This window comes from Vipera ursinii (assembly GCF_947247035.1).
Source record: "Vipera ursinii genome assembly, chromosome: 5".
Lineage (NCBI taxonomy): Eukaryota > Metazoa > Chordata > Lepidosauria > Squamata > Viperidae > Vipera > Vipera ursinii.
This window is the reverse complement of record NC_139518.1, coordinates 70827773-70840690: the sequence shown is the minus strand read 5'-3', so window position 1 is coordinate 70840690 and position 12918 is coordinate 70827773. Positions and strand designations below refer to the sequence as shown.

The 12918-nt window shown below is 37.7% G+C and overlaps 1 protein-coding gene across 2 annotated transcripts in view; it reads right to left on the bottom strand.

The window, feature by feature from the left end:
• Positions 1-12918, bottom strand: part of BTAF1 (B-TFIID TATA-box binding protein associated factor 1) — a 77007-nt gene that overhangs the window by 26286 nt on the left and 37803 nt on the right. For both annotated transcript variants that reach the window (XM_083363532.1, XM_083363533.1), the window contains exons 12-19: positions 10741-10881; positions 10507-10631; positions 8975-9095; positions 8599-8703; positions 7564-7713; positions 4098-4240; positions 3803-3977; positions 3026-3229 (exon numbers count right to left, since the gene is read on the bottom strand). In XM_083363532.1, the coding sequence (XP_083219658.1) occupies positions 3026-3229; positions 3803-3977; positions 4098-4240; positions 7564-7713; positions 8599-8703; positions 8975-9095; positions 10507-10631; positions 10741-10881 (1164 nt within the window). The remainder of the gene's footprint in view (positions 1-3025; positions 3230-3802; positions 3978-4097; positions 4241-7563; positions 7714-8598; positions 8704-8974; positions 9096-10506; positions 10632-10740; positions 10882-12918) is intronic.

Here is a 12918-nt window from a genome sequence, read left to right as displayed (position 1 = left end):
GGGTTTTTTGGTTCTATATCCTATAAAATTTTCTATCAAAGAACCTGGGTCTTACTGTAAAAGAAACAAAAAACCTTTGGATTCAGAGAAGATTATTTATAATTTTACAGGTATGCTATTATTATATTTAATATTTAGAGTAAGATCTAAGAAGATACACTTCAGGAATGACGGATGACACCCAGGGGGAGGGCCTTCTCTGTGGGGGCACCTGCCCTCTGGAACCAGCTGCCTGCGGAGCTTAGGACTGCCCCCGACCTTCAATCATTCCGCCGAGACCTGAAGACCTGGCTCTTCGAGCTTTCCGGCTCAGGCTGAGTTTTAATTGGGGTTTTAACTGGGGTTTTACATGTTGCAGGGACTTAGTTTAATCTTTTTTAAATTGGTCTTAATTTTTGTATTAATGTTTTAAAAATTATACCCTGTAAACCGCCCTGAGTCCTTCGGGAAAGGGCGGTATATAAATTCAATAAAATTAAATTAAAACTTCTGAATGCCACCTAGATTATTTCTGCATTCCACCAACACAATGGGAATCACTCTTTGGGCATCCCTTACACAATTAGACATAAACATAAAACATGAATGGAAAATTTATACAGCAGAATGTTAGTGTCCCTACACTATTTGTAATTAAGAACCTTTCCCTTTAATTCCTCACTCGAGAATGAAATACATGCTCCACAATCATATATTAAAGCAGAATAGACACAACTTGAACTTCTCAGGTACATTCTTATATTTCTACCTGGAAAACAACCATATGTAAAATAATTCTGTAACAGAAGCATCAATAGCTACAATAGCTTATTTTAAAAAATTTAATTGCCTACTTGTCCTCTTTTCACCTTTAGAGACTGGAACTATCAACAGGATCATCTGTACTAAAAATACACTGCATCTTGGAAGAGACTTATTTTGCTCATCTGTATCATTGTTATCAAAATCAGGGCTTTGATTAGGGCTAATAATCGCATCCTCTGTAAGAGATCACTTTGTATCTCAATGCTTCCTTCTCATTTTCTCATTTCAAAGGTAGAAATAGATGCTTTTCATCATAAGGTAAAAGGAGATGAAGACAGCTATAGCAAAGCTTAGTTTATTCTACTTCTTCAACATATAGGAACTATCAAGCGCTGACATCTTTTCATCTTTAGAAGTCTTAAGGAAACATTATTTTCCAGCAACAGATATTTTTCCAGTGATAGTTCTATCTCAAACTATTATCATTTACATGAAGAGGCCAATAGGAGTCATGGCGGCGCAGTGGTTAGAATGCAGCATTGCAGGCTAATTCTGCTGACTACCAAGGGTTCGATCCTCACCAGCTCAAGGTTGACTCAACCTTCCATCCTTCCGAGGTTGGTAAAATGAGGACCAAGATTGTTGGGGGCAATATTCTGACTCTGTAAAGCTGTAAAGCACTATGAAGCGGTATATAAGTCTAAGTATTATTGCTATTGCTATTGATGACTGAGCAGAAGAAGCATATTTGCCCTAAGCTCAGCTCAACCTATATCCACAGATATCGTAGAAAGCAGGAATAATAATAAGATACCTGTAGAACACTTATACATTTGTAGAGTATCTGAGGTATTATTTTTGCAAAGCTGATTATATTCTAATTTCATAATGTAAAGCCCTAAAGACTTGGCTCTTCACCTAGGTCTTGGGGTAGGGTTGCTGGGACTCCCCTGGTTGTGATGCTTTAGGTTTATTTTGTGGCTGGATTGTCATCTTGTGATCATTTTGTAGTTACTGTACACATTTTGGTTAGTTTTTTGTATTTTGTTTTTTAATGCTATTTCATTGTTGTGAGTTACCCAGAATCAGTTGGAGCTTGGCCGTATCCAAAAGGAATAAAATGAAATAAACACTGTAAGAAAAAAAAATCTGGGGAGGATAAATATAAGAAACATTGAAGATGTCAACCAATGCTTTCTGAGATTATTATTATTATTGATCATCGCAGTCAGCCAGATGTTCAGACTGGATTTGGCATTTTTGTCTACCTATTGAGTCCTTACCAAGGACCTGGGATAGGCAGATGTGGATGTTTGATGGTATTATAGATATCGTCGCAGGATGGAAGCAGTTCCTAGTAAGGCCGCCTTTTGCAATTGACTAATGGTGAATTTGTCAATGCCAATGGTGTTCAAGTGGTGCTCCAGTTGTTTTGGGATTGCACCCAAGGCGCCTATTACTATTGGTACTACCCTTGCTTGCCTTTGCCACAGTCTATTTCTATTTGTAGGTCTTTGTATTTTGTTATCTTCTCCAGTTCTTTTTCATCTATTCTGCTGTCTCCAGGCACTGCCACGTCCACTATCCAGACTTTTTTGTCTTTCTTATCAACAATTGTTAAGACCGGGGTGTATTATTATTATTATTATTATTATTATTATTATTATTATTATTATTATTATTATTATTAGTAGTAGTAGTAGTAGTAGTAGTAGTAGTATGTCATTACAAGGACTGTTTTTTATCTACAGTTATTAACATTACAACTGACTAAGTGACAGGAACTGGGCTAAGGTGGCTATGGCTTCTGGGGTGTGGCAAGCAGCTCCAGAGCCATGCAGTTTTGGAGCTCCTTGCTGCACCACAAGGTAGGGTGAAGAGGGGCCAAAAGGGTAGGGGACATAGGCAGGAGGAGGAGTTGGAGTCAGTCCCTCACCTTACTGAAGCTCAGGTCTGTGAGGAACCAAGACTGGAATGACTTGGATTGGGGTGAATCCTTAACTAATGATCAACAAAATTTACTTAATGACTGCCAATTGTCAGGATTGCAAAGTAACATGGCCACATGATGTCTTGCTTTATAACTGCAGCGCTTAGTGACCAAAATTCTGGTCCAAACTGTGACTGTAAGCTGAGGCCTACCTGTATGCAAAAAGATGCTACTATTTTGGAGGACCTACAGGGTTATTTTAAAAGATAATTGCAGAGACTGGGGAACACTTTGCCACCATAGTAGTTTCAATTGAAGTGTGAAGGCAAATATTTTTATTAATTTACTCACCAATTCATTAGCTTGATCTATTGTAAATACACTGCAGTTTACTTGACTGGAAATATCAATGTTTGCATCGGTGAATGAAGAAATAAGTTGTTTACATTCATTCTGCATTCGGGTGAAGGGAACAGCAATTTCATCATAATAAAGATGCTCAGAAAGAACACCAAGCAAGCGTGACAGGACAGCATCGGCCACTACTTTATTTTCCTGCAAACAGCCAAAATTTTACATTTTAAATGAAAATGATCTTAAAAGGCATACAGAGGATTAACTTATTACAAGTACTGAAAAACCTCTAAATGATTGAACTGGTACTTATTCAGTTTCATGATTTAAAACAAAAGTACAAAGAACTGGGCTGGATAAGTATTAAGGAACTTAATACTTAATATTGATGTACATCTAAATAAAAAATGAACTTAACCAGGTATGTACCCCAAAAAGCAGCAATGTTTCAAATAGCCACCTGCTGGCTTTCAATCTCAAATGATTTTGGGAAGCACATTGCAGCATGATAGAAAAGTTTATTATTCACACACAAACATTTAAATGCTGCTATGTGTATTCTTAGAAGACTGTTTGGGTACTTTCAGCCTCTGTAACTAAGGTTATGAATTAGAGTTCTGTCAATTCCAGTCAACCTGAAAATTATCTCGCATATGGATTGTTATCTACTGATAGAAAAAGGCGTTCTATCTGAAAATGATAAGCTTTATTTAAATAGAGGCAGAAATGGTTTAAGTTGTAGAATATATGTTTCAACAGCGGTATTGTTCCTACCTTCTGCAAGGCAGCCCACTCACAGATTACTAATGCAACACTAAACCTCTGCAAAGCTGACTTGGAGTTCAGGTGGAAAAGCAAGAGCTGGGCAAGTGATTCAGCTGGTTTGATTTCTTGGGAAGCAGCATTCACGCTTGGATCACAAATACAGCAGCAGAGTGCTCCGAGTAATCTGGAACAATATATTTCTGTTAGTTGGGTTACAGTGTTTAGGGCAATCTAACTTGAATCACATGTCTTCACTATAGGTTTTCTCTTGTTTAACATAAAAGGTTTTCAATAATAAACTGACTTTGCTGCCATCATCCGAGCTCTCATAACAACAAAATCTCTAGTTGCTGGATCTTCAGTGACACTTTCGGCACCAGCTATGTATTCTTGTACCACTTCTTTGGTCTGGGTTTGACTTGGACGCATCTTCCCACCTGACTTTTCCTGTAAAAACAACACACCTGCTGTTAAAATAGGGTTACCTTTTTTATATACATGGCTTTTCTTTTTATATTTGGAACAGTAATATTTGAAATGTATTATTTTCATCACAGATGAAATCTATGCAGTAATATAACAGGTTCCTAAATTAAATATAATATAAACATTTTCACTGTCTCTAATTTTGGAGATGATAACCTCAAACACAAGCATATGCATGCAGATCTATAAGAGCAGTAATTGCCTTAACTGCCTCCAGTTTCCACCTCTGTTCTAATGTACTGAAATTATTAAAACAGCACTTGTTATTCAACTGCAATTGCTGGCTAAAAGGCACTTATATTCTGTCCTGATGTGGACAGAAGAGGAAGAATGCAGGTACAAAAACATTATCAGACAAAAGGCAAATATGGATTTGCTTTCCATTTGCAAAGTATAAACAGAGATGAAGCTTCATTTGCCCATTTGAGATATTTATTCTTTCCTTCTTAATAATTACAAATGCCTCAGGCTCCCCTCCTTTCAGAAAAAATTAAAAGCTGCGATACTTGATTTTTTAAAAATCTTTTTCCTTCCATGCCTAAGAAAAGGAGCTATTCTCCTCCTTGTCTGAAGCTTAAAATTTGACAAACAATAGATTTTTAACCTGGATATGCATCTGAGTGAAATCTGTATAACCTAATGAAAGTATAGTATATAATATACAAAATATAGTATAATTTCAGTTAATTTCAGAGGAAAGTGACAAGGGGGCCAGGATGTACCTCAAATCAAACCACTCCTAGTCCCATCTTTGTAACCAACCAAAAACTGGACAAAACTGTCCTCACATTTGACCATTTCACTGAATTTCAGTAGAACCATCTCAAAGTGGTCTGTACACCCAATGGTATTACAAGATAGCAAATAAATGTAAACACTCCTCAGTCAACTCAGACAAGAGGCAAGCAGAAAAAGCTTTTGAACTGATAAACAAGAACAATCAGGAGGGAAATTATATGGTAATTAATAGCATAAACTTTCTAAAGATATAGAGAAATAGATTTTTTGACCGATAGTCTGTGTTCCGATGTAAATGGTGTGGGTAAGATTTTGCATCCCCTTTCTCCTCCCTCTTCTTCTCTGCCCTGAAGACATAGGAAGACCTATCCCTCCTGTAGATTTCCCAGAATACATCTAGGCCAGGGGTGTCAAACTCGCGACGTCACGCGACGTATCGGAGCTTTTCCCCCATTGCCGGTAATGGGGTGGGCGCGGTTTTGTTGTGACGCATCCGGCCCGCGGGCTGGCAGTTTGATACCCCTGTTCTAGGCAGTGACTCAAAGTAGGTCATTTCAGCAGTTAGCTTTTGATGTCAACAGAGGTTATCCATCAGACTGGCCTCTTAACTGGGTAGCTGCAAAATGATGGCTTGATTTTCCCTAAACTATTTACATGCAGCCTAGTGGGAACTTGGTAAAGGCAGCCTTCTACTCACACAGATCAGGTAGTGCAAAACATAGGGATATATATTAGGGATATATCATCACAGACTGAATCTGAAAGCAATGGAATGGAACCTGCTAATTATTAGTCCATCTGTTTGCTACTTACTAGAAGTAAACTAGATGCAGGACATAAACCTAGGAATCTACTGAATTGGCTGGGACAATGAGACAATGGTGCATCATGGCAGAGGAATAATCCAATTTTAAGGCAGGAGGTCAACAGTTTTATGTATTATTTATTTATTTGGCATATGGCAAGTATCTTATAAATGGTCAAATCCCACACAAGGGGCTCTGCGCTTAGAGACGGATGGTAGAAAAAAAACCCCAGACAATCTTCTGTTAGTGGGAATACCAGAAAGATAAGATCAAGCCATTAACTAATGTTACGTGATAAATAACCCTCTCTCTGTCTGTTAGGATACACAGGAGAGAAGCTTTGAATTTTAAGTTGAAGTTTACAGTTGGCAGTTGCTGCTTTTCTGCTTTGTTATCTGTAATATTATTAAAGAGCTGCATCCTAGATTCTATGTCTACTAGTCTTCCAGTTCAGATAACAATCTCGGTGCAGCCTGACAGTTGCTATGGATTAAGATGTCATACAAAAATATCTCAAGGCACTTTAAATATTATGTAAATTAACCAATCAGATCTCAACAAAAGGTTAAGCAAGGCTATGCATTAGCTCTGTTTAACTTTTTATACAAATGGCACTCTCTAACAAGAGAATGCCAACTGTTTAAGTGAGTTAGGCATACTCCTGTATCTGAAACTTTTCATAAGATGTGTAATCTATGAACAACATGCTTGCTTTTTTATGCTCTGCTATGCTATGAAGCGGAAATAATGTTCAATTTTCAAAAGCACTAGAGACTTAGTCTTATTCTATGTGAAAAGCAGGTTGCATATTGTAGACTTAAAGAAAAAAACACTTGGCACATAATCAAAGACACTGCATCTTTTTCCAGTAGATAAAAATATTTGAAAGTTGTCCAGGACTTTAGTATTTTTAAAAGATATGTACTTGCAATGTATACAAATAACAGCAGCAAATAAATAAAAAATAAGATATTCAATATCATGTTTAAAGAAATATAGAGGAAACAAAACCAGGTAGTGTAGCCCCTAGAACAGGGGTCTTCAAACTTGGCCCTTTTATGACTGGTGGACTTCAACTCCCAGAATTACTCAGCCAACAAGCCTGGCTGAGGAATTCTGGGAGTTGAAGTCCACAAGTGATAAAAGGGCCAAGTTTGAAGACCTCTGCCCTAGAAGCTTATATAAACACTACAAAGTTAGTCTGAGAGTCAATAGCTACCATATGGCAGTATCTCAAACAACACAGCACATGTGGGTGTTATGCTGCTGCCCCCTTCCCAATATCAAATGCAAGTTAGCTACTTGATTTAGTACTTGGAAATAAATAACACTATATTTATATATTAAGTACTATTTCCTATAGTGTCTATATACAAGTCATTTTAAACGGACCAGAGTATTACATGCCCAAGCATCAGACCAGTGTTTTTTCAAACTTGGCAACTTTAAAGACATGTGGGCTTCAGCTCCCAGAATTGCCACAGCCACCATGTTGAGTAGGGAATTCTGGGAGTTGAAATCCACAAATCTGGAAGCTACCAAGTTTGAGAAACACTACCTTAGGCCGAGGGAAGGAAAAAGTTGATAATCTCTTAGTGAAACAGTGACATACTGTACAGGACTCTTTGGTGCCAAATTGGGGATCTTTATAAGAAAGACACAGCCTATCCAGCATTACAAATATCCCATTCAAACAGGTATATAGTAGTTAAAGCAATACTTTGTTGCTTCAAGTCTGACCTTCAGTCTGGCTTTCACCTCCAGCAACATATTTAAATCAATAGGCAAATGAGAAGGCTGCATCATCAGGCAGAGCCAAGCTCCCATCCATGGACATGCTGCAGCTACCACATACTGTAAAGAAGCTTTGCTCAACAATTCAAGCCACACCTATTAAAGAGAAAGAAAGAAAAAGCATCCATGGGCAATTTAAAGATACTTACTGATCTTAATAAGTAAGCAGCTTAACAGTGAAGCCTATCTAGCAAACAATTATTTTGATGTGAGTGGTAGCAGTTCTTTTTTCAGGCTATAGTCAACTTTGGATGAAAAAACTAAAAAAATGTCGTATCTGTAAAACTGTCATCCTTGGTGGAGCAGTGGGCTAATGCCTCCTTAAGTAACACCAGCTGCCTGCAATTAGTGCAGGTTCGAGTCCCACCAGGCTCAAGGTTGACTCAGCCTTCCATCCTTCCGAGGTAGGTAAAATGAGGACCCAGATTGTTGGGGGCAATTAAGCTGACTTTGTAATAATGCCGCTTAGGAGGGGTGTGAAAGCCCTAATAAGCAGGCATATACATAGAATGAAGGCTACTGCTAAGCTTGTAAGCCGCCCTGAGTCTTTGGAGAAGGGCGGGATATAAATGGAATTAAAATAAAAATAAATACCCGGTAAATAAAATAAAATAAATAGTAACATTGACAGAATATTTTTCCTTTCTCTTTTCTATTCTCAATATTCTCAGCCACTTAAATAAGACTGTTAATAATTTTTAAGCATGTAATAGAAACATCAATATGGAAATAGCAAAATGTACCATGATTTATAACATAGTAAAGGAGAAAAAAGATACTTGTTATTCAATGCAATATTCTAAAAGTATTATAGAATATTATTTGTTCTTTAGTGAACAAACTATATCCAGACCCTTCCAATTTCAGTTCTACAGAACTGTATTTCATGCATGATGCTCATGAAATCAAACAATGTTAAAACACAACCATCAGAAAAGATACACAGATTTATTAATAAGGTAAAGCAAATGGGACACATACCTTATGTATTAATTCTAAAATTTCTTGGTTACTTTCCAAAATACAGAACTGAAAGATATGTCTTAACATGTCTTGCAAAATGGGAGTTAGCCATGTTGCAGAAGTCTAACAGCAAAAAGGAATACATAAAAAATATTTTAATTAGCAACAAATTGATTTAAGAATTGCCATACTGCAATATTTCAAGTTTAAATCAATTAAATTACTCATCTGCACTATATTAGTACTATTTTTAAGTACTTTGTTGTAATAATGAAAAATGCTTCGAATGTGCTACATAGAAAATAAAAGTGAAAAACAGGATTTCTACATAATCACAAATTAAGTACAACCAAACTTCCCTTGCTCCTGTACTCTAATGACAGCAATTACTCACCTGATCTTGTGTAGACAACAGAGTAAACAGAGTTTCTAATGCTGCTTTTCGGACAGAAGATATTGTGTGATGAAGAAATGGCCACACACGTGGTACAAGAACTGTGAGTGACTGCTGATTACTAAAACAAGGTAGAGGAACAATGAAGATAAAAAAAGTGACTCAATAAATTAGTCAATACATTTTGCAATGCATATTCACATTTACAGATTGAAACATTATCATTATGTTGATACAAGTCAGCTTATGTAGCCTACTAACATCTACCCAACTGGCAGTAAGCAATTCAAAGAATTACCTTATTACTATTTTTGCAAGCCTATTTAATGCTTTGGGAAAGTTTTTCTCCCCTTAAAACTACTCTAAAAATGTATAGGAATGTAAAGGAATTAGATAAATGTGGAGAACTAGGTCCTAATTCACCATCAGTCATGGAAGCTTTTTTGATTTGGGATCTCTCAGTCCAATATATATATATATATATATATATATATATATATATATATATATATATATATATATATATATATATATATATATATATATACACACACACACACACACACACACACACACACACACAATCTAAAGCACAAATCAATGAATAAGACTTGATTGGGCATGGATTTACAGGAGAAAAAAAATTGTTCAAGTTTGATTCCCAATGTTTATGAAGAATGAAGTACAATACCCCAGATAAAATTGCAAGTATTAAGTGGTCACAAATGTAGATAACTTTTAAGGGTGGAAAAGAAAAATGGATGGGAGGTGACCTATCTCAACGTAGGGGTTTGGCTGAAATGATCGTGAAGTAAAATTCTATACTTCATATCATTTTACGGAATTTCTCTTTCTATAGACATGTGTTGTTTTCTCCCTGTAGGGAAAGAAAGGATTCTAGCTCTCTGCCACAAAAAGCCCTCCAGAAATTATTTTGATCTTACGAGCTGGCAGCAGGATTACCATCTTGAACCATTCTGAATATCTGAAGAAGCCCTTAGTACTCAAAAGATTATGTTATGGTGCAATACACGTCCATTATTTATTATTTTCTTACTGATTCAATTTACAGTGACTCTGGGCAGCTGACAAAATAACAAAGGTGACTGAAAAAAAACAAACCATCAACTATGCAACTCTCCCCAAACAATAAGACGACATATGCTGAATTGCAGTTGAGGGTCCTACCAACACAATAACCTCTCTGTGATGGGGCTCCTTAACCTCCTGACCCACCTACCCCCATATCCAGGATCACAGCCAGGTTTTTAAGCGTTCTGATATATTTGGATGATCTTGGGTACACTTATGGCGAGTATAGGAAGATGAAGCAGAGGTGAGACTGAACGCATGACGTCATGTATTAAAACAAACACATTATCACTACTGTTTCTATCACACAATTCAAAACAGCTAAGGCAATATTTGCCTGCACAAATGTATTAAGTATCCATTTTGCCAGCTAAACAAAAATAAGGTTGGTGACCCAAGATGAAACAAGGATTTTCAACTATAAAAAGTACATAGATTACCTGCATCTTTGGACCTGAGAATAAGTTAAAAGGGATGAAAGGAGGGTCATGATGCTGTTTGTGGAAGCTGTCAGGTCATCTAAATCGAGAAGTGCATCCCAGAGTATATTAAGAATAAAAGGTACCTAAAACATGAGCAGAGCAATGAAAAATGCATGAGGTCAAATATGGGACACTTGGGACTTCCTCTAGAACCAAGCCAGTAAGTACAGAAATATTAGCCTTTCTACTTACTTTCTCTGGCTGGAGGTGGACAAGACTCTCTACCACCGGCACCAGAGATGCTGCGGCAACGGCTCTAACATCATCATCCAAATCTTGTAGTCCTTCAGTGATTGCAGGCAAGACTTTAGGTAGTAGTGTTTCAATCAGATCCTATAAAAGTAAGATCTGTTAAGCCTAGGATCCAAGGATAAAAGGGATTTTGGGCCTGCAGGGAGAGCTGTCTTCCAGTCCTCTTTCATGTTCCTATCATTCTATTCAATAATGAAACCAACATCTTAAAACGGATAGGCCAAGCATTAAAAGTAAACTGGAGCCACCTCAAAATAAAAGTTTGGAAGGTTTCTATACATAAACGGAGGTTTATTCATTTTTTAAAAATATCCTCCTTCCTTCTCCTCCCCTAAAATGAATGTATGTCAACTAGATTCATACAGTACATTAGTTGTAGCAGTAAAATGGAAATTGAAAAATGAAGACTTGAAAAAAAAAACACCTGAGATTATGCCAGTCTAAAAACTTGCTCTGTGCCTGATAACAAGACAAAACAGTAGAGCAGGGGTGTCAAACTCAATTTCACTGAGGGCCGCATCAGCACTGCGGTTGCCCTCAAGGGGCCGGGTGGGTATGGCCAGGGTGGGCGTGGCCTACTGGGTGGGCATGGCTAGAGTGCGTATGGCCTACTGAGTGGGCGTGGCCAGCTCTACATCGTTCGCATCAAGGGTGCCTATGGGGGCCTGGGCAGGAGTGGGACAGATCTGAGGGTCTCTGGCAGAAGGAGGGTCTCTGGGCCAGGGCCAAGGCAGTGGGGGCTGTTCCCTCACTGTTTCCAGGATGGCTTCGCGGGCCGCATGAAACCACTTTGCGGGCCGGATCCGGCCCCCGGGCCTTGTGTTTGACATGTCTGCAGTAGAGCATTCACTGAAAAAAAAAGACAGCAATCTTATCTGCCTAAGAATTTATAGAAAATATCCCCAAAAGGAAAAATAGGACGGAGCTGAAAGTCACAATGTTAATGTTCTCTGGCAAATAAAAGAAGAAAGAAAATAAATAGGGAACTTTTTCTGTTTTTGTGTAAACTATCACTCAAATTAAATTGGTTTGGGACTTTGGGGGATAGAATTAGAAGACTATTTCATATTTCTTCTCAAATAATAAATCCTCTTATCAACTGTCTGATTAGCCAATGTAAGTTTTCTGCTGTTCCATAGTTGCTTGAGCTCTTAACCAGAACACATGAAAATTGCCGGTTGGACCTGTTTATTTATTATTAATAAAGCAACCATTAATTTATTCTTGGAAATGATTTATGTGGCTCATCTGGAATATTTGAAAGATTTTTAAAACTAACTGAGGGTCTCAAATAAAATAAATTTCATCATAATTATTCCCCTCTATGAAATAATAGGATAGTCCACATATGGCCCCAAACTCCTCAGATTGTATCTCCAAAATTTAGCAGCAAAAAGTGGTAATATTTTTTGTTTTCAAAACTAAGTGAAAGGATGATAGTAGAAGCTCCACATTTATTTTTTCCTCTTAAACACCCCAAACTAACATTTTATGTTAGTCACAAGACCAATTATGGTCTTTTCCATAATTTAAAAAGGAGTTATGAAAAGGATTTTAAGAGTGAAAATGTACATGGAAAGCAAATTGTTCTAATTCTCATTATCAAGGTGTCCCCCCCCAAATGGATGATTTCAGGTTTTTTGCAAGCAAACTCATAGCATGGTTTATGACTTATATAGCTTTGCATGGTTTGAGACCTCAATAATCAATGGAATGTATCCTTCCATGGGTAACATCCACACATCAAAATAATTAACTATTATACAAAATAGGGACGCGGTGGCTCAGTGGGTTAGGACGCTGAGCTTGTCAATCAGAAGGTCGGCTGTTTGGCGGGTCGAATCCCGAGTGCCGTGTAGCAGAGTGAGCGCCTGTTACTCATCCCAGCTTCTGCCAACCTAGCAGTTCGAAAGCACGTAAAAATGCAAGTAGAAAAATAGGGACCACTACGGTGGGAAGGTAACAGCGTTCCGTGCGCCTTTGGCGTGTAGTCATGCCGGCCACATGACAACGGAGACGTCCTCGGACAAGCGCTGGCTCTTCGGCTTTGAAACGAAGATGAGCACCGGCCCCTAGAGTTGGAAACGACTAGCACACATGTGCAGGGGAACCTTTACC